Below are 24,735 nucleotides of genomic sequence, written 5' to 3' on the forward strand. Positions count from 1 at the left end.
ACTAAAGAAAGCAATACGAACATTCGGATAAAGAGGATGCAGAATCAACGGAAGTGTGCCCTGGTCCTGGGTCATTCACTAGGTGAGAACACTTGAAAAAGTAGTGCTGTTAATCTTTGCAAAGTATGCCTTTTATAAAACAACTCTCAATAAAAATATGCATTAAGCATACAACATCTAAGTTCTATTTCAATTAATCTGGCATGAGGAAAATTCAATTAACCTCATTTTCTTCTTCACTTGGAAGACCAAAGCCCATCTAAGTTCTAACCTTTCACAGCTCTATGTAATGCAAAGGAAACCTACATACAAGTATATTTCTCCATGGAAATACATAAATGCATATGTATTTTGTTTCTTTGACTTAGAAACATGTACATTAAGAATGTGGCCTGAAACGTGGACCTTTTGTTTGCCATGCCTGTGTACTTAGCTGAGGCAGCAATGCCTATACATTTTATATTCTTCTGTGTCTCAGTTCCTATCTCTAAAAATATAGTGATGATATTTTTCTCTGACCTCTACTTACTGTAAAGAATACAGGGAAGATGGAGGTGATAATGCTCATTAAAGCCATGAACTGCTTGAAAGAGAATAAACACTCACTGTAGCTAGCATGTAGCAACCCTGATACCACTTGGGGCTTTAAAAATCTAGTTTTATTTGGGGATAAAGTTACCTGTTACCAAGATGCTGTATAATGCCATTCAGCAAACTAATCCAACCAAATTTGATAGGCATGGTCAATAAATGTAACTCATTTAGAAGGTCTCTGCTCCTCTCATTTCTAGCACTGTATCACCCACTTGAAAAATATTAGATCAATTTGGTCTTTATCCTAAGCAGTAGTCGATGAGAAACACGTGTGTCTAGAAAGTTCCAGAAAAACATTTTCAGAAAACTGCTTGGAGGAGGAAGTAAGGCTGCATCTGGAACCCTTGCCCTTAATTCCTAGCAGCAGCCTAGAAGCTAATTCAAGACCCTCTCTTTGCAAGCTCATCCCAGCAGTCACTTGCCCATTTTCTGGGAGAAAGTCATGATTTTCCAATTCTCATAACTATATCCTGACCTCTTCCAGAAAGGCTTGTCATATGTATTTATTTTTAGGGCTCTGTGAGCAGTTCCTCATTGGCCCCAGGAATTTTTAACAATGAAAAAGTGAAAATTAAAAAACATTCAAGTTGACAAGGCATTTATTTTTCAATTAAAAAAGAGACATGTGAGAGAAGAGTCTTTAGTCAAGCTGTAGGGGAAAATAATAAGGTAGATCCCATTTTCTGTCTAATTTCATTATTCATTTGAGTCATTTACCTATTCAGTAAATATTTACTAAATGCCTACTTTGCACCAAATATTTTGTTTGTCCCAGGACTACAAACATTATCCCTATCCTCAAAGAGTCTAATAAAGAAAAGGAAGAGAGTAGACATAGAATGTTAAATTAATTAAGTGCCTACTCTGTACCAGCTGCTTTTCCTGTCAAATCCTTATAACAACTGATAAGAGATGATAAGACTCTCTTCATCTAATGAAAGTGAACTGAGGCTCAATAATTTGTCCAGAGTCACACAGTTGAGTACACTGGTATTTAAATTCGAATAGATCTAATCTCAAAATCTCTTTTAAAATTTCTTTAGAAAGCAGAAAAAAAAAAAAAAGAAAAAAATCCCCTATTATCCTACCACTGTGATGAAAAAAAGTTAATGTTTTGGTGAATTTCTTTCCAATTTTTTTCTATACATAGGTTAATTTTTGAATTTTTAAAATGTGTTTCACAGTTGTAATCAAAGAGTGTTACACTGCATTTTATTGGAACTGTGACACCATTGACTGTGAAATGTTCCATTATTCTATATAGCACCAGAAAGAAAAGTCATTGCCAATTATATAATGCCACTAACTGAGATATGTTCAGATTTCAGTGATGTTAAAGTGAAGGTAAAAATCATGTGATGCATCTTAGGATAAATGACCTATATTCTGTATTCTACAAAGCCCATATTCATGCTGTCCACCTCCTGCCTGCAGGTAAGGACAGCTTCACAGCACAGGGGACAGAGACAAGCTCCTCATCTGGGCTGGGAAACCCCCCCTTGGAAGGGAGAACGCTCTGTTTGCCTTTCTCACACATACATTGCTTTGCACACAGTAGGCATGAAAATAAATTTCTTGGTTAAATAAATACCTAAAGTTTCAGAAGAAATTTACCAGAAGAAGGTAAAAATTACCATAGGTCCAAAGAACGGTGCAAGTCCAAATTTTGTTGGTGAATATGGGAACTGTGTGACTACAAAGAAGAGGTGGATGAAACTCTGAGCCAGAGGCAGCGACCCTGGGTTTTGAAGGTCATTCCCTTACTTCAACTGGCCACCCTCTCCACATTATCTCTTCTTTAGTTGTCCAGGCCCTTACACTGCTGTTCTTATCCAAGTCTAGCTCCATAGTGTTGCTTGATTCTGCCACCTTGGGAAACCATTAACACTTAACCACATTCAATCTGAATATTGATTTAGATCTGCTTAGAGACATCACCAATTAATTTTGAGCAACAACTCATATGAAACAAATTCTGGTATTACTAAGAGGCAGATGGAGAAGAATCTGAGTCAGTAAAATGGGTCTAAATAAAGAAAAGAAACTAAGCCAGACTTAGCTCTCCATACATGTTCTCAGTTAAACATAAGAGCTGCACATTTTGAAAACCATCATTATTTCTCTTACTTTCCTTCCCTCCTTTCTTCCCATGCCTCCATAAAGTAACTATGTGACTGTGCAACATGTGAAGAACGGTGCTAAGAATCTCTAAGAGAAATGACAATGGGCCAGAAAATTCTGACCTCAGAGGAGGTTTACACATTAATAGTGAAGACATTTTTTATTCACAGAGAAGTAAATTATATGGTAGAGAGGGCATAAATACTAACAGAGGATGCAGGGGGATATGTAATCAGAATTCAGAGCCAGAAGAGATTAAGTCCAGCTAAGAGATCAGCTTCAGAGAAGAGGTGTCATTTCATATAGGTCCTAAAGGACAGAAAGGATCTGGGCATATGGGAATGGGTCAGAGACCTGTAAGAGGAGAGGTGTGTATGGGGGAAAGGACTCCTGTTGTTCCCTTCTACACAAATGTTTATTGTTTAGAAAACAAGATGCTATTGTTAGGGCCTATCCATGAGGTATTAAAGCGTTGGGTCAATGAATAGATTATCACTTTGGGCTGACCACTTTAAGGTGTTGTAAAGCCATACAATCTTAGGGCCAAAGCCAGGAAAATACTATAAGATTTCATGCTGATTGTGAAATTTTAGAGGTAAGTCATAAAAGGCAAAGTCTGGTGTATAACAGAGCATTTGAAATCCACAGCTGGTAACTAAGTAAGACACTTGATTAAAAACAACAGCAAAACATCACTTTTCAAAACTCAAGAGACTGGCAGCTCCTCACTTACCATGGACATGGATTCCATTTGGTTGAAAAGAAGAGTTTGTTTCTTGCTGATAAGACTTCAGGTGTGATCCTGAGGGCTGCTGTGAATGGGGAGGCTGTGTTCTCTGCATTATCGAAGAAGGAGCTGGAACTCTCCGGGGGCTGATGTGGTGAGGAGATGGAGCAGAAGGTGCAAACCTGAGAAAACAATTTTAAAAGGAAACATGAGGGACTGTAAAATCACAAGAGCAAAGACACTGTTCAAAGCCAAATTCTAATTTCCCATTCTGACTATATAACAGCAAGACTAAAAGCCTTTTAAAAAAAAATCTTTAAGACTTTTGTCTTCCCTTTTTAACTATTGACTTATCAATGGAGATATGGAGGAAATAAAAGAGAACAACAAAGGGAAAAATCTAGTCACTGTTTGGGTTTGTCAAGCTTCTTAAAATGCATTTCAAATACTCTTGGTTTGGTGAAATTAAAAGCACATCTTTTGTCAGACCATTTTTCTGCTAATTTTTAAATCCATTTGCATTTTAAGGGAAATTTGATCCGTATGTTTCTGATTCATTTACACTTAGCTCATAAACATTTTGTTCTGTAAGACATATCAGAGGTCCAAAAAGTGTTACATGTCTTTATTATAAGCCTCTCTAATCCTATTCTTTTTAAACAATACATTTTCTTTTGCCAAGAATAAACTAGCTTAAAACTCAAAGGTCAAGTATGGTTTGAAATCCAGAACCCGAGAGATCTGTGGGGGTTCTGTGCCTGGCAAAGAACACTGCCCAGGGTATAACAAGAACACTATGTGGGACATCTTTTGCAGTCACATATTCCAATAACAGTAAGACTATTGGTAGCTTGGGGAGGGGGTACATATAGGTGTTTAAATAAGGTGACATCATTAATTAACCTGAGACGTAAAATGGATAACTGTCCATTGATCTTCTAATTGTAAGGGAGAACTGACAGGAAGTGACTGACTAGATGTAAAAGAACAGTATATACATTCTAACATTGAAGAGGAGGCGTACTTGTGAGAACAATGTTAAAGTTTAGTAATGTCCATAGACTATCAAAATGGTACTCAATTTGCCAGTTTCGCAAGGGGCTGGCATAAGATAAGTGTGAAATAGAAAGGAGGAGGGCATCTGTAAATGTAGTGATATGAAACAGCAAAATAATGTTTGGGAAAACTATCATAGCAATGAATTGTTTAATCTTCCCAAAAAGGCCCAATAAGTTTAAAACTTTCAATCGGCTATTTCTTACACTATGTAGAAAGACAGGCTTTGTTTTACACCAATGCACAGAGTCTGTCATCTGTGTACACCACTTATTTCGCAGGAACAAATCACTTTGCTAGGCTTTTGTGTAGGACCGTAGATGATAAAAAGGAGAATGAATCAGTCAAATTTATAAAGTAATTTGTAATGTTCTAAGCCAGATATTTAATAAGGCAAAGCTTCCACACTTGTACCGCGGCTGTGAGAAACCATGGGATGAAATCCATGTTCTTCTTGCATTCCCCTTGTGGAGGTATAAAGAGGCTATGTCAGAAGGTGATATAGAAACCAAGAGGGGAGGATTTGAAATAGTTAACGTCTAGAGAAGAGAAGTCAGTGGACAATTAAACAAACTAGCTGGCTTAGGATGCCTGCTTAATCGATAATTTATATCTGTCTGATGAAAGAGAATAGTGAGTGTCCTGTGCAGATAAATATATATTTTATAAGCACATCATCTTAATTGGAATTAGCCTAAAAAGATTTGCTGAATGGCCTTGAAAGAAAACACAGGAGAAGCATACTGACACTGACCTGAGAACATCTAGTAAAAACTCATATGCCAGGATTCCTCATGAGGCTAATATCTTGGGGAATACATCCTTAATGTGTCTCAAAAGCCATTCTGAGGTTGTGGGGCAGGGGTGAGAAATTGGGGAATCACAGACTTTAAGGCTAGAAGGAGTCCACAGGTCCACACAACACTGGAATCCTGTGGGCAAGAGACCCCCTGGGTGGTGGGGGGTGACATTTGAATTGTAATCTATGTCACTACTAAACAGTCATTGTTGGCACCTCAATTTGTTTTTTGGGCAAAGCAGCAAGGAACTTTGACTGGGTTCCTAATTTTATTTCTTCATTTGGGAATAAGAAATGCACAGTTTTCTGGTCTTTTCTTCTGGTACTTCTGCCACCTTTCCTTTCTGTGAAGACTGACAGCATAGAGATGTGCAAGCTGCAGTATTTAGAAGCATTACCCCAGTATCATGGACTTGATGGAAAACAACTTTTTTTCACAAGTTTCCACCCCCACTGCACACTAAGTCTCATTCATAAACAAAGGTTTGATTAACAGGGCAGAAAAGGTGGATGAGAAAGGGGAAGGGGGCAAAAACTGTCAGCAATATGAAACCTTATATTTTTATAATTTGGGATGATGTGGCAATAGGGAGAATTATGATAAAAATAGGGAGAAGTATAAAGAAGGGGGAGTATTCAACCAACTAAAACATCAGAATTCATTTGAGCATTTTATGAGTCATCTAGAATGTAAATTCTATATAATAGACTTTATATCTATATGTAGATTATATATCTACATATGTATTATAGATCTATATATTTATCTATCTGGAAAGAACATATAATTATATCCTAATTATAAATCATTTTTATTATATTCATTCACACAAGTTTCAAACTCTGACCATGCTCTCTTGGTTACCACATATTACTTAATGTATAATAATAAAAATGAGTAAAGAAAATAAATGTGGTAGTACACACACCAAGGTTTTAGCACTGCTTATCTCATAGACTCAGGAGGCATAAAATAATACCTGTTGAACCTTCAACTAACTTTATCTCTTGTTTTTTGCTAATGCAGACTGAACACTTCTCCATGTTTTTCAAAGAAATAAGATCATATGGTATAAAGTTAATATAATTTCAAAATATAGTATGTCATTCCATGTAAATTAATATAAGTTTAAATGCAAACTTTTCTAAGTAATCTAAGTAAATAAATGTATACCAAAGGTAGTCTTTGACCCGGAAAGGAAAGAATTGGTACAAAAATTTTAACTTTCACATGTACAAAGAAAAGATGAAAAGTGATAAGACATGATCTCAATTATCCAGACAATTGTCAGGAAGAAGGAAATAAATAAGAATTTGGCACTAAAAAAATCCTGCATAAGTACTGAGTATATAAATGTAATTGATTTTCAAGTACAGTACACAGAATCAATTTTGTTACAGCCTAAACACACTACATAGTATTTTATTGAAAAATTTCTAACGATACCTTTATTGATTTAAATTTAATTTTTATAAACTTGGTTACTTATTAACTAGCTCAGAGTAGAGTAGAAATAGTAAATTAAAGTCAGGGGTGCAGGGGAAGGAGAGGAGTGGGGAAGGTAAAAAAAGTCCAACTGTTAGAGGCAAGGCCCTATCCAAAATAATCGCCAAGAGCTCATAGCAAGAGAGATGTCAGAAATGTTAGTTTGAGTGCATTTGCTCTAGAAGAAAAACAAAACAAAACATGCATACTTAACAGAAGCTCACTAAGTAAAACACAAAATGTTCTTATTGTTATTGAAGGTAGAATGAATTCCATTATCTTAGTGTCTTCAACTATTTTCCAACCTTGTTTTTTAACATGCAGACACACGCCAAAATGAATATGATCTGAATATTCTGCCCAAAACAGAGAGACTATTTTTAAGTCAAAGAAGGTAAATTTAAAATTTTGATGCTAAAATAAACAGTTTTGATGCTGACTATAAATAGAAATGATTTACAATTTTTTTTTCCTATGAAATATCTCATTCCCCTACTCCATCAGGATGAGATAACATCACTCTAATTCATTCTGAGTTATAGCAGTGTCCAAAAGCCAGAAGAGAGACCATCTGAAATTTTTGTAGGCCCAGTTCTGTCCCCCAGCTGCTGATCTGCAGTGGACATTTCACAGATTTCATTCAACGTAGCTTACCAGTCTTTTCTGGCTTTTTATACTTTTGTGAAACAATAGAAGATTATTATGTAAATATGCACATGACAGACTAGAATTAAAAAAAGAAATCACTGCTTACCAGAAACAGATCACACAAAAGCAAATCAGAGAATTGAGTCAACCATTTCCCATTTCCACTCATTTTGTGGAGTTTATATAACCTTAGCATGAGCCATAGTTCAATGGCTTGCCAAAAAAAAAAAAAAAAAAAGAGGGAAGGGAGGGGCATGAAGGAAACAGGCTTTAAAGGGATCAAAAAAGATCTTCTGTAAAACAAAACAAAAACTTAAAAAGGTTTCTGCAAATATTTATCTATACACATCTTAGAAAATGTCTGATATTTGGGAGTATTTACTTCATTATGCTCCTTCCCTTTTGTGGCCTACTCCCACCCTCTAAGCTTCCCAATCTTGCAGTGAGGTGGGTTGGAAGCACAGAGGTTATCTTTCCTGCAAATGCAGTACTCAATCTTAGATTGCCTCGGAGAACAATAAGTCCCAATATCAAGACATGTAGAACTGGTGAGGATCATATGCAGAAAAACTTGTGCAAATGGCAGAAGCAGATGAATGTAGTTGCTTGAACTCTCCCACTGTCCCTTACTAGTTGGGTAATCTTGAACAAATTACCTGACTTCTCGCAGCCTCAATTTCAAATGTAAAATAAAGATAATCTTGACTCTAACTGGGGACCATAAAATCTGAGATAACATTTTTATTTATTCAAGAGCTATTTATTGAGCACTGATTAAGTGTGTGGCACTCTTTTAAGCACTAGGGATAAAGCAACACATGCCACATATCCTTGTCTTTGTGGAACTTATATTTTAGCGAGGGGAGGCAGTCATCGAACAAATCTGAGTAAGCAAACTATGTATTGGGCTAGAGGAAATGAGTATTATGAAGAAAAATTAAGAATGGAAGATTAGGGATGGTGGCAGATTATGAACAAATTTAAATTGGAAAGTCAGAGATATCAAATCACTTAGACAATGAATGTCTGACACCTTTTAGATAATTAATACATGGAATGACTTCTCTCAATAGAATGCAAATTTAAGGAATCCCTGACATTAACAGGTGCCCAGTGCTTGAGAGCTACATAAGATTGTAGTTCAAGCACTGCGTTAGATCCATGGAGTTCTTCTTTTCTTTTTAAAACACCTACACATACATACATACCCCTTTTTGTATGATGTGCCACAGAAATTGTATTTTGTGCATATGCTAGTACTCCTGTATATTTTTAAAAAAGTTTTTCAATTGCAGTTGACATTCAACATTATTTATATTAGTTTCAGTTGTACAACATGGTGGTTAGACATTTATATGACTTACAAAGTGATCCTCCCTATAAATCTGGTACTCACTTGGCATCATAGTTATTACAATACTATTGACTATATTCCCTATGCTGTAGTTTACAGCCCTGTGACTATTCTGTAACTATCAATTTGTACTTCTTAATCGTCTCACCTTTTTTACCCAGCTCTCTAATACCCCTCCCATCTGTTTGTTCTCTGTATCTATGGAGTTCTTAAAAGAAAAAAATAAAAAAGTTCTTGAAATAATTAAAAAATAGGATTTTCTCCTTTCAAATATTCAGATATTGAAATAAGGGCTCAAAATGAGGCATTTACTCAGCTAGCTAATTTTCTAGTTCTAGGATCAGCTAGTTGTGGTCTTGTTAAGAGTTTCATTTCTTAGTACTGGGTTTCACAAAGAAGTATCTTGAATTCATAAGTTCATACAATCATATCTAGATGAAAGGCACTATATTAACGCCTTATTTAGATGGAATAAAGTAGGTAGAGAGATATGAAATGATTTTCTTAGTCCCACAGCTACTTCTCCAGATACTACTTCATCCTAATAAGATAAGACACTTTCTAGTGGAGATGTGTGTGAAGCAATGCTGAGGGGTAGGGTGAGGGAGAATGGAAGAGGACTTCTGTGGGCCTCTGAGCTTTTGATCCTTATCACTGGCTGATGAAGATGTATCAGAAACCTACTACCTTTAGGAAACCTGACAATGGAGTCAGGTTTCCCAGTCTGCTTTGGTGAACCTCCTCAATTCTGAACTGGAGTTCTTCATGCTGGCCTTATAACTTTAGTTTTTCCAACTGGATAATTCTTTTCAGATAGTGTTCTTTTCAATGTCTATAACTAAAGTACTTTTATATCAACTAATGATTTATTTCTTCAAACAAAATTTACTAAAAGACTGTGTTGCAAGTCAAGCACATGTTATAAACATGTCTTACTTTTCTTCATTTGTGCTGTGTAAGTAAGCAGTTCTAGCAAGCAATGTCAGGCTGTGCATTTTAGCACTGCTTTGGGAGTAAATACTTTCTGGGGAAAAAAAAAGAGTTTACACGACCCATAGATTAAATGTTGGTTGAAATGTACTTCAGATAGCGACCCTCCACCCTTCCATGGGGGTTAGAGACCTCCCAGAGAAGGAAGAATGCATCAGAACAGCTTGCTTCACTGTATTCACATGAAAAATATTGATTTGTTGCCAGGGAGTAGAAATAATGGATACAAACTGGTCTATGGTAGATTTGAAGAGGTATCTTTTTGTTCCCTGAGAGAATTATGGGGTATCATCTGTGGTAGTTTTAAAATTCATCTGTGAAAACTAATCAATGAAAAATGGCTTTAGCAGTTGGCTAACTGCAGAGGGGGGTGGGGAAGGAATCTTTTTCAAAACCTAATAAGAAAAGCACAGTTTTAAGGATTTCACATCTGATTTAACATCTAAAAAACCCTCCAATGATAATACCCTACTTTGTATAGCCAGACAGCACTCCATTTTAGTAGACTTTAGTGGTCTTTATAACGATTTATGAATCACTTCATGAATTCCTGGCTGACTCATCTGGGTGACTATAGTATCTACTTATACTTCCCTTCTGTCTCACAAAAGAGACAGTTGGATTCAGTTCAATCCAGATTTGTCCCCGAATGAATCACAGCACGTTACTGGGGTAACTGCAAATTGAATTCTGCTTCTGAGACAATCAAGACCAGCTTTCAGAAATGAAGAAACAGCCGCTGAGAAGTGTGGGTAATTGCAACATTGTCCATCTGGGTAGGACCAAAGCAGGCCAAAAGCTGTATATGTCCATCTGAAGAATCAGTTCCAAACTAGTCAAAGAGCGGGATTCATCTCCTGGACAGGCTTAGTGTTTCTTTCTCCTTACAACTGGCTGGGTCAATATTAACTGCAAATAATTTATCACTTTGGACATGACCGAGATCCAAAAATAACTGTCCAAACCTCCACAGAGCATGACACATTGAGGGCTCTGAGGCAAGCTGTAGGTAAAATGATCACCAAAGCTTTCTAAAGACTCACTGGTATGTTATAATGAATGTTTGTGATAAATAGAAAGGAGTGTTTTGAGGAAATGTTTTGCCATTTGGGTATAGAGAGTCAGTTTTAAGTCAAAAAAACAAAGTAATAATGAGTAAGGCAAAAAAGTATATTTTTTTCTAGTAAGTACTGAAATAGGGCCCAGGGCATCACAATATACCCCATTCACCCGACCTCCAGGGAAATAAAATGGGAGGAGAAGAGGACATTCAAGACATGTTAAAGAACTGAACTATTCGAGACACATTTAACCAAAAGCTAGAAGTATTTTTTGGAATATCTTCTACATGATGGAGAAAGAGGAAAGAAAAGTCTGATTCTGCCTAGTCCTCTTTACAAAAAAGCACCAGAGGCAAATTTATACAGAGTGGTCTTAGACATATGATGTCGAAAATTATGCTACCAAAAAAAATTCTGCAATGATGTCATCCCTCCAGCAGTTCTGAGTAGGTCTGAGCAAGGGGATTGTTAACTCATGGTCCTATGGTAAAGAGAAGACTCTCTTGTTTGGCATGGTGTTAGGCATAGAGTTCAGTCAGCTACGCAATGTAATGCATTAGATTAAAAAAAAATCAGAAGAGAGTGTTATGAGAATGTCAAATGAAAAATTGGGGAAAAGAAATGTTGTTTTTGTCTATACATGAGAAAGGAAGGCATAGGCAGAGAAAAAATGGTCTCTTGCATGCTTTTCTCATGATCCCAAACTGCAAACACCAGTTTCGTGACAGCAGAAGAACCTTTAGAACTAACTTCAAATGCAGTATTCCTGCCAAGTATGGCCAGGTGCCTTTGAAAGCCACTGCCAAATGAGACCTCAAAAGTCAATATAATCCATAAGTTTGAAAAGAAACTAGCTGGGTGGTGGTTTTGTCAGTAATAACATGCGCTAGTATTTGGCTAGAGAAATGATTTGGAGGAAAGAGCATATATTTAAAAATTCACAATTAGAGAAGGACTCTTGGCTCTTATATATGGAAAGAGCATCAAATACTCATGTTTACTACCATTTTGTATCTCTAGTACCTCATTCAGTACTGTGCAAAGTTAAATATTTAAAAAATATTGGTCATTGCTGCTGAAGAACTAACTACTGTTGAACAGACCACTGGTTCCAAATATTTGTCTCTCAACTTGGTGCCAATTCTTGTGCCCAGGTAGTTGGTGCCTTTATCCAATTGGTGCAGATGTCCAGTTGGATATTATACTTGCCCAGAGATCACCATTTCTGTTTCTGAGGAGAGAACATCTTATTCAAGACAATGACTCCAATTATTTACTCTAAGGAATATGATTAGAACAGAGAAAAGTTTTTCTCCATGCAACTAAATGGAAAAACAACCAAAGGAAAAGGAAGCAAAAAGACTAATCCAAAAAACTTTGTCTTTTGGTTTCTGCTCACTTCAACAGTCTCCTCACCACTAATAAACACACAGTCCTTCACTTGCAAAAAGATATACAATTTCTTAGCAGCCAATTCTTCCAACTGTCCTTACCCAAGAGGGGAAAAGACAGAGCTGATTTCCAGATCAAACTGTTAAAATATTAAGCAAAGGCTTCCCTTTGAACAGCCTTTTCTACGTCAGAGATGAGGCACTTTGTAATATGTGGATGTCTTGACTCAGGCTAGAACAGCTTGTGGGCTTTCACTTGGGGAATTCTGGCTCCATATGACTTGCTGTTTCAGAGAAAGCATATGAAAAAAACACACTGACACATCTGAATAATGTAATGGCTCAGTCTGAACTCTATGTTGCTTCATGCTAATGCCCTAAAGTAGAGGTTACAAGAAAAGAAATTCTATTTTACCTCAAGCCTTCCTTGTTACTGTCATGACTCACTTTCCTGACTGAAAATCCAAGGGGACTAAAAAAACATCATATTGGGCTTCACATGAGGTAGATTTATTTGGAATGCGGGAACAAAATAAAATGGCTGATTTGGCATTCAGAGGTGAAACAACTTTGTTGGCATTTAAAAAATAAAGTTCCTTTTACAGACATTCTAATTGTTGATTTGTGATATGTGCTTGTAATTAACCTAAAATAAAAAAAAACCAGTACATTTTGCAATTAAAAATACAGGGCAAACAGTCTGATGTGAACAAATATTTGAACCACAAGTCAAGCTCTTTGGTAGAGTGCCACACGTATGCACATATCAGTGTCTATTGCTTTGCTATGAAGTGACCCAAAGGAGAATGTGGAAATGGAAAAACAACAATCATCTATTCAAAGTTGCTGTTACCTTTCCCAGAAATAATAAAAGAATCTCAGTCATAGTCATCCCTTCCATTCATGTTCATTTATTCCACACAATTTCTTAGGTGCGTCCACTTTAAGCACTGAGGGGGAAGGGCTGTGAAGAAGTTGTTCGTAAGTATGACATAATCTTAGCTCTTGGGAAGCTCCCATTCTAGTGGAATGTAAGCATATCAGTAAACAACAGTATAATTTTGGGGAGTATTAAATCAATGAAGAAAAAGGAGTAGAGTGAAGTTGAAGCGGGGTAATTTTAGACAGAGGGGTCAAGAAGAGCCTTTCTGAAAAGATAACATATTACAAGATACCAGAAATGAAGCCACAAGTCATGAAAGTTCTGGTGCATGAAGGTGTCTTTCAGGTTCAGGAACGGCAAGTACAAAGTTCCTGATGTGAGAAGAATTGGTGTTTTCCAGGAACAGTAAGGATACCAGTGTGGCTGGAGCAGATTAAATAAGAGGTGCAACAGTAAATAAATTTGATGATGGTCAGACCATAGAGAATCATGTAGACTTCAAAAAGGATTTGGACTTTATTCCAAGTACAGTGAAGGAGGAAACCCTCAATGATTCAATTTACATTTTAAAGAGAAGGTCTTGTGGTGTAATTAAGGTTGTGTGCATTGATGGGGTGAGGGTATAAAGTTGTGGGTAGGCAAGCCTGGATGTGGAAGACCAGTTAGGGGACTGTTGTGTTGAGACGGGAGGGGAGGGTGGTGCACTGGGGCTGAAGAAGTGGAGATGACCAGGCTTAAATGTATTCGAACTAACAGGACATAGAGAATAATCAGATGTGAGAGTATTTGAGAAAATGGAGTAATCAAAGTTGCCTCCTAGGCTTTTTATGTATTTAATTTAGGTTTTATTCTTTTCCATTTGCACCATTCACAATCATTAGGTAGGTGAGAAGAAAGTTACACTATCACCAATTTCCCCATGTGTATGACTACTAGGAGTAGATCATCATGACTATATTAGTAAGGTGTATATCTCTATGAGAAGAAAGTTCATTCCAAAGGCCAATAACCCAACTGATACTTGCCACAGAGGATGAAGCAAGGCTGTGGTGATGGATCAATATTTAAGAAGTTTAAAGACTGGTGGGCTATTCTGCCCTCAGAATATCAGAAACATTTGACGGATTTACAGAAAACAAAATAGAAAAAGGACCCCAAGTGTTTCCAATCTAAGACCCAAAGCTCTAATCTCCATTTTCAAGACTAAGATATTGGAATTTTCTGTTTCTCCACTACTCAGAGCATTGACAACAGGAACAATATTTATTACATTCAATGATTTTCAAGTAGGATGTGTGTGTGTGTGTGTCTGTGTGTGTATGTGTGTGTGTGTGTGTGTGTGTGTGTGTGTGTGTGTGTTTTGGGGGGGTGGATTTTGGACCCCACCTCTCTTAATCTTGAATATATGTGGAATCAACCCCTTTATGGGATTCCAAATGAGGATAACTATTTGTTTTCTGAATACAAAGTGCTGCAGCTCAAGGAAAGAGAGTGATTATGATCATGTGGCATTAGATGATCATCACACCCAGAGACTCTAACAGAGGATGAAATAGATGACAACATACAGGCTGACAAGACACCAGAAATGAAGACACAGGCTGAAAAAATGGCTGTTTGAGGCTCATGTTTCTTTTTGACCTTGGCTTTTCTCAATTATTTCAACAATCAAGATTGACAAGCCAGTGTTTATTTGTTATCCTATAAGGTCACTATCTTTCTTTACATGTGGAAAGTATCTGTCATACATGTTAGGAAGCCTCTCAGAGCAGTGCTCACTGGGTAAATTGCAACTAAATTATGACACTCAGCAATGTAGATACTTCTTAACAATATCTAAGTCTTCTCTGTTATAATAAGACAAGTTATGCCAAGTTATTGCTGATATTAGAGCTCTAACATTCAGATGTTCATTATTTTGTCTCTAAAATGGAGGTCATTTTTTTTTTTTTTGACAGTCAGAGACTCTTCAAAACCCCAGTATGTCATGACTATGTAAAATACAAGCTTTGAATTGCAAAGGACAAAACTGTCTTTTCAAATTGTATTAAAAAGGAACATAATATAAACCCCACTGTGTTGCCTCATCAGTCTAGGATACACAAAGAACAGCCTTGTCTGATTGAAGACTAGACAACACATCTGTTCATTCTTTGTCATTTCTTCTTCTGTTGGGCACAGATTACATTCTGAATTCTTGCAGGGTGGGTAACATGATAGGGAAGCATTTGGACTATATGCCAGAGTTATGAGGGTACTCTTATTGGTCAAATACACAAATCCTTGCCAAGATAAGCCCAAACTCCTTAATGTAGTTCATGAGGTTCCTCCCACATTTGTACCCGAAGCTCCATCCCTGCTTTCTCTTTCCTCTGAGCTTTTATACATACTCATGTTGCCTGGCCAGATCCTACGGACTTTTAGTTTTCAGGAAGACATTCATTCCTCTATTTCTCCATTCCCAATTTTGAGTTAGGTGATCTTTGTATGTGTCTCCACAGCCCCATGTAGCACTCCTTCATAACACCCTAAATTATGGTTGCCTGTTGATCTGGTTGTCTCTCATTAGACTGAAACTATATGAAGGCCGGACTCCCATCAGTCTTATTGAACACTATATCCTCAGTGTCCAGCATATTGCCTGGTACACAAATACCAGCTAAGTGGATGACTCAATAAATAAATGAACCCAACACTGAGATAAATTTTGATAAGCCTTAATATTTTATATGATGCTTGTGATTATTAGCCATTATTGCACATATACTAAGAGATTAAGAAGAGGATTATGTGGTGCATGTGTGTGTATGTGTATAAGCTGATTGGATGAAGACACTATGTCTCCGTTTGCTCAGAAAGTCTAGGGGAGGAAAGAACAGTAAAGCAGCAGGTTTAGTTTTGAGCTGTTTAAATGCTACACATGCAGATACAAGGGAATGGTATTGGAGACCGTAAGAAAGCAGTGTAGGGAACCCCAGCAACGGATGATGGCAAGGGACTCTAAACTGTGTGTGTGTGTGTGTGTGTGTGTGTGTGTGTGTGTGTGTGTGTGTTGGAGCACTATTTGTATCATTGTAAACAAGTTATGTAAGATGGTGGGAACTTTGAGAATGAGTATCACCACCATCTAGACCAATTATTCCACGGCAACAATCCTTTCTGGGAACCTCCCACCTGCACAGTGGGAATTAGCAAGGGCCTCTTGTTTCCTAGGCATTCCCTTCACTTATCCTTTTTCTTCTGTCAAACCCTTCTCAGTACCGACCACTATGAAGTGCAACAAAAGGCACTTTGAGGGTTACGAGGAAACTTAAGGTTCTTGCCCTCAAAGAACTAATAATCCAGTTAGCAAGGTGACATCTGGGAAATGGTAAATAAACAGATAATAAGAACCAAGGGAGTTAACGAGAGGACTTATTTGTGAGCTGCAAGAGGCAAGAAGGCTTTCTGGGTTGAGAACTACGTCAAGCACCAAAGGCTGAATAATATTCAGTCAAGAATACGACAATAAAGAAAGTCTTTAAGTAAAGAAAGATCCTGAATTAAGATGCAGAGACAAAGTCAGTGAGTAGACTGGTTTGACTAGAGCTGAAGAACCTTAATGGTAAAGACATTAAATAGAAAATACTTGCTATTTTTGACCCCTTAGCAGACAGGAAAGCTACACAATGTTTTTAAGGCTGAATTAAAAATGACATCTGTGAAGACCAGACCGGGTTACTCAAAGGCACAGAAAAAGCGCACATATATCAAAGTACCTAGAATTCTAGCAATGTCACATCTGATATGAATTAAAAAAGTAAGTCTTCCCAGGACTCGATACAGACTCAAGAGATTGGTATTCCTTAATTGATTAAGGTGTTTTGACTACTTCCTCAAAAACAACGGCCTCCAACATTCTCTGCTGTTGAGTCCTGTACTAGACTATATGCAACCCAAGGAAACCACATCCTCTCCTTACTTTCAGTCTTCTCTGGCTCAGGGTGGAGCTCATAGGAAGTCCTTTACAAGTCACTCCCTGGTGGTGAATCCACAAGTCTCCTTAAGCACTACCACCTATACTACAGAGTACACCATGTTTGTGGCCTTGTTCGGTATGGAGAGAGGCAGCTGGCATGCAGACAAGATGAATTACACTAATCCAGCTGACTTATTATTGAGATTGGAGTATTTCTCCATCTCAAAAAGGGACTCCCATTAATATTCTTGTTTTTCTCTGGTCTAAAACACATACTATGAAACAATAAATTAACATTTCCTAAGACACTGGGTTCTTCTAATGAGAAGCCACTGTTATAAAGTACTACTGCTGGCTTATTCAATATGACACAGTAAAACACCACTTCCTATAATAAGTTTACACCAACATTAGGTGATGTGGTATGATACTGTTTAAATCAATAAAATGATGCGTCATTCAGATAGGACTTCAAAATAAAAATGGAACCTTGTCAAACTGACAGAACTTGCTTTTATTTTATTTTACGATGATTTAGGAATCAAAGAACCTGATGCTAACTGAATAGATGTGGTGGACCTTTCCTGACTTCTGACAGTGACTCATCTCATTTTATTAACAAGTTAAAACTAAGTAAATTATGAATCAATGCCCACAAAGCAGGAAAAAATGCCAGTTTCCCACTAAAAATTGCAAAGTGTGATAAACTTATTTCCGTTAAGAAAACTGCTGGAGTTTTTACTGGGGGATTTCCCAGGCAAACAGAGGCAAAGATATATAAACCAAAAGCGGAAGGTAAGCACATTTCCTCTTAGTGTTTTTATGCTGGACACTAATGCAAACACAGTGAATAATTCAGGGCTGTTTCATGTCATCCTCCTCTCCATACCCGATCGGAAGAGATAACCTTCCACACACTTGCCCATTCCAGTCGGGCTGGCACAGGGATGGGACATACACTCTCCAGGAAGAACAGAACAGCAAGGCAAAGTCGCAGAAGTAAAATATCCATTTTTTTCCTTCCATGATTATTCAACTACTATAATCATTTAACATGTTCTGGCTTCTAAATCTGAATCTCTCAGACAAGCCAAGGTTGCCCATCTTTATGTTAGCAGCTACTGAGTGTCTGCTTCATGTCATGTAATATTGTACATGTTTTGCTGCCTTGGTTCACTTACTCCTAATTCCCTATAAGGTGTAATCTAAGGCTCACCTATGTGGTATTCCTGCCAAATGTTTACAACGAATCTGTTTAGTAGAAAACAATCAGACAAATCCAAACTGTAAAACATTTTGCAAAATAAATGGCCCGAGTTCTTAAAAACTGTCAATGTCATGAGAGACAATGATGATGATTGATGATGATGATGATGATGATGAATTTTTTAAAAGCTGTGGAACTTCATTAGATTCAAGAACACCAAAAAGAAATGAGAACTGTGATCCTTTTTAGATCCTAAATCATAAAAGGAAACAAAGAAAGAAAGAAACTCTAGCTATAAAAAAACATTATTCACACGATTGAGGAAATCTGAATATTGACTACATGTTTGATAATAATACTTTATCAATGTTAAACTTCCTGAGTGTGATAATTATACTGATTATATAGGGCATCTCTACTGAAATAAGTAAGGTTAAAGCTCAATATTTGCAACAATCTCTCAGATAGTTCAGGAATAGCAGGCAAGTAAACAAACTAATAAAGGATCTCTCAAGTCAGAGAGAGGAAGGGAAAAGGAGACAGCCAAAGAGAGAAGGTGGCAAAATATTAAGAATGAGTGAATGTGGGTGCAGGGTTTATGGATGTTCATCGCACTATTCTTGAAGTTTTTCATATGTTATAGACTTTCAAAAGAAGGAATAAAAAAATTAAAAATCACAAAATAAAATGTTAAAAAAAAAAAACAAGCACCAGGGGTATCTAAGAAACACGTTCAAACAATTATCAACAATAGGAGCTGGGATTCAGGTATCAGGTGTTTGAGTTGTTGTTTTTGACTCCAATAATGGCTAAAATCTTTTTCTACATTTATTCTTTTATTCTCTGTGTACAAAAATAAGACATATAGATTGTTTTCCTCTAACATTCGTGTAAAGGGTCATTATGGCTAATAATAAGGAGATGAAAAAGAAGAGATCTCAATCGATGATATTTCTTAGCTTCACTAGTGTAAAATTAATAAACAGAAATCTCATTTAAAATGGGGAATCGGGAGGCTACAGAGAGAGCTCTCATGTACCAGTCACTCAACACACACTACTGACCTCAGCATGAAGAGACATTCCTTGTATCTCTGACAGGAAGTGATACTACCTTATTACCTCAGCAGGTGGAAGAAATGATTCCTTCTTGCCGAGTAATAACTCGGCTAATGGGAGACTGCCATAACTCAGCCAATCAAGTCACTATACTTCAAACTTTCAGTTTCCTCCAATGATCTCTTCCTTTACAATAGTTCTTCCCAAATCTGTAAAATTATTTTTCTCCTTTGTTTCTCTGGACTTCCATGTGGTTCACCATTAGGCTACATGTCCTGAATTGCAATTCTTTTTTGTTCCAAATAAACCTATTTTGCTGGAGATATATCTGGTTTTCTATTAGTTTAAGGTCAACACTACCTTGTGGAGTATGATTCTCAGCCACCAGGAAGAATGCAATAAGATGAATGGAATGCCCATAGCTAATATCATTTAAAACCTAACTGGAAATTAAATAAAATGCTAAAATAAATAAACTCATCTCGACTTACAGAAATATATCTGATAACTGGAAAGACTGCCTGTGTCCAGTGGCTATGGACTTAAAAATGGTTATCACTCATATTGCTTTGCTGATGGGTCCTGTGGAGGCGGCCAATAATTTGTATATACTTTAATGTATACATAGGACTGTTAAAATAAGTCTGACATTTGGTCTATACTTCGAATTTCCCATCAGATATATCTACATAGATCTTTTATGATCACCTAAAACTCAAAAACTAAAGTCCATTTATTATTGTTCTTTCTTTCCCACTCTCTCCTCTACTCAACACTTTCATTTCCTCCATTCTATCACTCTTTTTCTATTTTCAATTTTGATTAATGGCAAAACTTTCCATCTTGATGTCAAAGGGTGAAACTCAGGGATGAATTTTGGCCCTTCCTCTTTACTCCCTATATACAGTAACAATTAGTAATTCTGCCTCTTAAATACATTCTTCATCCTTATTGCTGTCTCAGTTCACGTGTTCATATTGCTTGCAAGGACTGCTGGGGCAACCTCCCTCCTGCTTTCCCTACACCCTTTCCTTGCTTCCAGCCTCAATTACTCTTCCATCTTGTCACCTGAGTTCTTTCTCTATAATGATAATCCAATTCATTTCCCTCCTAATAAAGAGCCTAGGATCGTTCTTACCTAACGTTGTCAGCCATGTACACTTGTGGACGATGCCACTTGAGCAACTGGGATCTTCCTCCAAGTGTGTACTTGCCCCTCTTCAACTCTTGCCTATGTTCCTCTTGCTGCCTTGGAAGCGATTGGCCATTTATCCAACTGGAAAACCCTTAGCCTTCCTTCAATGCCTAGATTATTCAATCTTTCCCTCCTTCTGTGAGGCAGAGTTAGGAAAATCCTCTTTGAGGTCCAGCGACATCTTTATTACATCATTTATTCAAATAACATTACTGTACTTCATTTACATTTCTGTCTTCATCACCAGTCCTGCAACGGCAGGACCATGCTTTAATAGTCTTTGCATCCACAGCACCCAGAAAGAAATCCAACACATAGCAGATTCTTATTAAGTGAAAAGATGTATTACTAAATAAAGGGATAGGCCTAAACTTAAAAATATGTGGTTTACTGGACTTAAAAACACATTTTAAAAGTTCATAGACCACACCAACAATGATGGAACCACAGATTGCTGGTGAAATCCAAGACTCAAAACTTTTATTCCTGCTGCCTATTCAACCCATTTAGTTTGCCCACAAAATGCTTAACACTCAAAAATTGCACAGAGGTCCCCACAGGAACATTTTTTCCCTGTGAATTTCTGAGAGTAACCCCTAAGTAGTTCACCTTGAGCCAGATGACAAGCGGACAGAACAAGAAGAATGGCGTGCTGTCCACATCACTAGAGGGTTGCGTGGTTCAAAGACAGGGACCCAAGTGTCAAGATTTAAACATTTTCTCCCAGAAACTTTTTAAGAAGATGGTAGTTACATAAAATATTCAGTGAACAACCCTTTCGGGTCACCCATATAATATCCTGTATGTACCCTTTTATGCTATACTCTCAAGCTAACACTGTTGATCTATGTGCTAAAAGGGACCATATTACATCTGGAAAGGATTTCTACCTGCAGGAACATTTTCTTAAAATTGAGTCCCTGAAACAAACTAAGGTAAGATAGGAAAGACAGAGACATTTCTGATGTGTTTTCCCAGTCTCGGACACGTTAGTTGGCTATAGCCAATATCTTTTCATTTTTTTCCTGTGGAAAATAGAACAAATAATGAGATATTTGTTCCACGTGTTTTGTGTATGTACTTTTAAAATGTCACCTTTGGGTAACTCAACCCACCAATGGATTATTAATAAAATTCAGCAACTGTCAAAGCACTTTTCTGTGTGGAGGGAGGTTTGGCGGAGACACCTATTAGAAGAGAGAGACAGATGGCCTTACCTCTCAGCTCCCGCGTCCACAGCTGTGAGTGGAGGTAACTGGGAGGGGGGGTTGTGGGGGCTCCCCTGTACATTATGTCCCGGAGAAGGGTGACTGACAGGATGTGGGGGTGGCACGGCCCCAGCAGCTGTTCCACTTCGGCTTGAATGATTGCTGGAGAAAATGGAAGCTGAAATCAAGGGAGAACAAGCATCAGACTGCGCCCCAAGTGAAGCCCACATTTTTTAAATACCAAAGACTGACAAGCAAGCATATTTTAGGGGCTGGTTTGTTTTTCTCTTGGTGGTTTTAAGAGAACAGTTCTTCCTTATTGGATATACACAGCTTTTGTTTTCATGGTAGAACAGGTTCCCCAGCTAATATGCCCTTACAGCTGCCTGAGGAGCTTGCATTCAGCTGGCTCCAGGCTGGAGTTCACGGTTTCCCATAAGCACTGCCTTGCCCTGGCAGTTCCCGGTCTGGTCACTGTATAATTAGTCAATCTTGTAATGTTTGCTTCTGGGTGAAGTTCTCTGTATTAGCGCTTTTCAGTCATGGGGCATGGGAGTCAGATAACAGAGTATTTGCTCTGCTGACCTAGAAGGGTACAACACAAGCCTTCCTCCTCTTCTTATCGCTGCCGTAAGCCACTGTGGGTCAGGCTGGGGTCTCTCTCTGTCACTGCTAAATCAATGTAATGAGAAGGGAGTTTCTCCTGATCCTAGCACCAATGCAGAATCCTACACTCTTTTAACTTTAGAGTCTAACTGACCCCAGGCATTTCCCCAATGGTGTGATGGATGGATGTACTGGGTCTTCATCAAAAATGAGTCCTCTCCTAACACCACAAAATATGAAAAAGAGATCTCAAATGCACCGCTGAGATATTCTCCCACTGTTGCCTATTATGACAGACAGAGTGAGTTATAGCCTCATTCGCAGGGGCAGCCTAGCCTTTGAGAACTGTACGTGACCTCAAACTTAAATATGTGCCCATTTAGATTGGCTAATTGGTACGATGTCACAGAAGAAACTGGGGCTTGTCACTTGCAGAGTCTATCACTATCAGAGAGGCTCTCTCAGTGTCTGGGACCCACTCAGCAGACATCTCATTATAGTGCAATCATACTAGCATCATTATGCTGACTCTCTTTAACTTCTTTCTCTACACAAAGCTATGCTGAGCTTTATGTCCATCCTTGCTCTTTTTGAACTTACTCTAGTGATATCAAAGAATAAATGGATTAAAAAAATAAAAGAAATCAAGCTAAGGATTAAGGAAAAGAAGCCATATAATCAGAGATTTGAGGGTTTAAAAGTTCAGGGAGCTGTATTTTTAGACCAGTACCACTTTTCTCCAACCTCTCCTGGATAGAATTAATACCCCAGATGACCCAGCCCCCAAAGCTTAATCCAATGGAATAAGAGTTCAAGTACTTAAAGGAACATGTGAAGAGGCAGAATTATCATCTTCCCGCTCTAAAATCTACTGACGGGTGTGCTCTAATTTGAAGGGTTTATTTCTGGTAAGTCAGCATTGTGTCAGGTTAACTCTTGTCCTCAGAAGCCTGCATCCTCCACAGCCCTCCACATCCTGAAGAGGTGGTGAGACTAGAAAATGCTTACCAGCTCAAAAAGGCAATGCAGAGCATCTGCTGTGCGTCAGTCTCCAGAAAAGTTGCACATTTGCAAACTCACTAGAGTCACCTTATGAATCACTACCGTCATTTATGCTCAACTAGCTCAGGCAACCACAATTCTGCTTGTATTCCAAATAATAACTTTACCCAAGGGAGAAGGCTGTTTGGATTCACTGTGGCAATAGTTTCAGTACTGGTGTTTGTCAGCATGGAGTTCAGTGTTTTATATACTATTCCAAAAACTAATGGAATAATGAGGTCACAGAGACACTGGAAACAGCTAATTTTTTTTCTACCTTAGTGTAGAAATGTGAGCGCTCCCATTTGTTTTGTTGTAGTTACTGAATGCACCCATCAGTTATTATTCCCTGGAGGTATTTCTGTATGTATGTGTGTGTTTATCACAAGGGAAGCATTGCTCCTGCTGTTTATAACACCATGGGCAACAAGGAAACTTAGTGTGCGCTTAGTGTTCTATTCAATGGTTCAATAGAAAGTGTGGTGCCTCCCAGAGGTCTACATTAGCTATATTAGCTACATTTTTGCATTAGCTGCAATGAAATAAGCTGAGACATTTGCAGCTTGCTGTACACTGAAAGCTAGGCCTGGTTAAGGGCCTTTCTTTCATCCTATTTAATAGCCAGGACCAACTGTCCATCATCCATCTATCCGCCATCCATTCATCTATCCATCTTCCAATCATTATTTTAAACTCAATATTTATTAAGTACTTGCTACATGCTAGCCACTCTGCTATACGTGGGTCCCTGTCCTTAAGAAGGTTGCAGTTTAGTGAGGGAAACAGACCTCCATACATCAATTCTACCAAAACAGAAGACTTACTAGTATAGAGTATCAAACAGTATTCAAAGTGCTTTAACACACTATCTTTTATTTGTGGCCCACAATATGTCTTAAGCTCTGGCCAAACCAGATAACTGATCGTACCTCAAATTTATCATGACAATTTATGCTACTCCACTTTTGCCTATAATGCCCTCTACCTTTGTTGATTTATTTTAATACTTCTGCTCTGTGTGCAGAGTTACTTGTATTCTTCTCATTCTTCTCTCAATAGCCAATTATTCCACAAATATTTATGAAGTATCTACTGTGTGGCAGATACTGAACTAAGTCCAGGGATAGGCAAGGAAACAAGGGACTTGGTGCCTAGTATCTCCAACAGCATCATTCACATTGGTTTGTTGAATAAACAAGACGAACATGATTTAAATGCCAGCCAATGCAGTCCATCTTGGGGCTCAGTGAGTAGGAGACAAGACAGAAAGAATCATTTACCCACCAGCTCCTACTCCCCACTAGTCAAGAGTTGCCTAAAAGTGCACTTCTCTCACACTTCCAAGTAGGTGC

General features: G+C 37.8%; 1 protein-coding gene across 3 annotated transcripts in view; it reads right to left on the bottom strand.

Annotated features, from left to right (window-relative positions):
- The window catches only part of GLIS3 (GLIS family zinc finger 3), a 417,797-nt gene that overhangs the window by 24,749 nt on the left and 368,313 nt on the right, over window positions 1-24,735 (bottom strand). For all 3 annotated transcript variants that reach the window (XM_016138333.2, XM_016138343.2, XM_016138342.2), the window contains 2 exons: window positions 21,746-21,914; window positions 3,449-3,624 (listed from right to left, as the gene is read on the bottom strand). In XM_016138333.2, the coding sequence (XP_015993819.2) occupies window positions 3,449-3,624; window positions 21,746-21,914 (345 nt within the window). The remainder of the gene's footprint in view (window positions 1-3,448; window positions 3,625-21,745; window positions 21,915-24,735) is intronic.

Source organism: Rousettus aegyptiacus, unplaced genomic scaffold, assembly GCF_014176215.1.
Source record: "Rousettus aegyptiacus isolate mRouAeg1 unplaced genomic scaffold, mRouAeg1.p scaffold_m13_p_3, whole genome shotgun sequence".
Classification (NCBI taxonomy): Eukaryota; Metazoa; Chordata; class Mammalia; order Chiroptera; family Pteropodidae; genus Rousettus; species Rousettus aegyptiacus.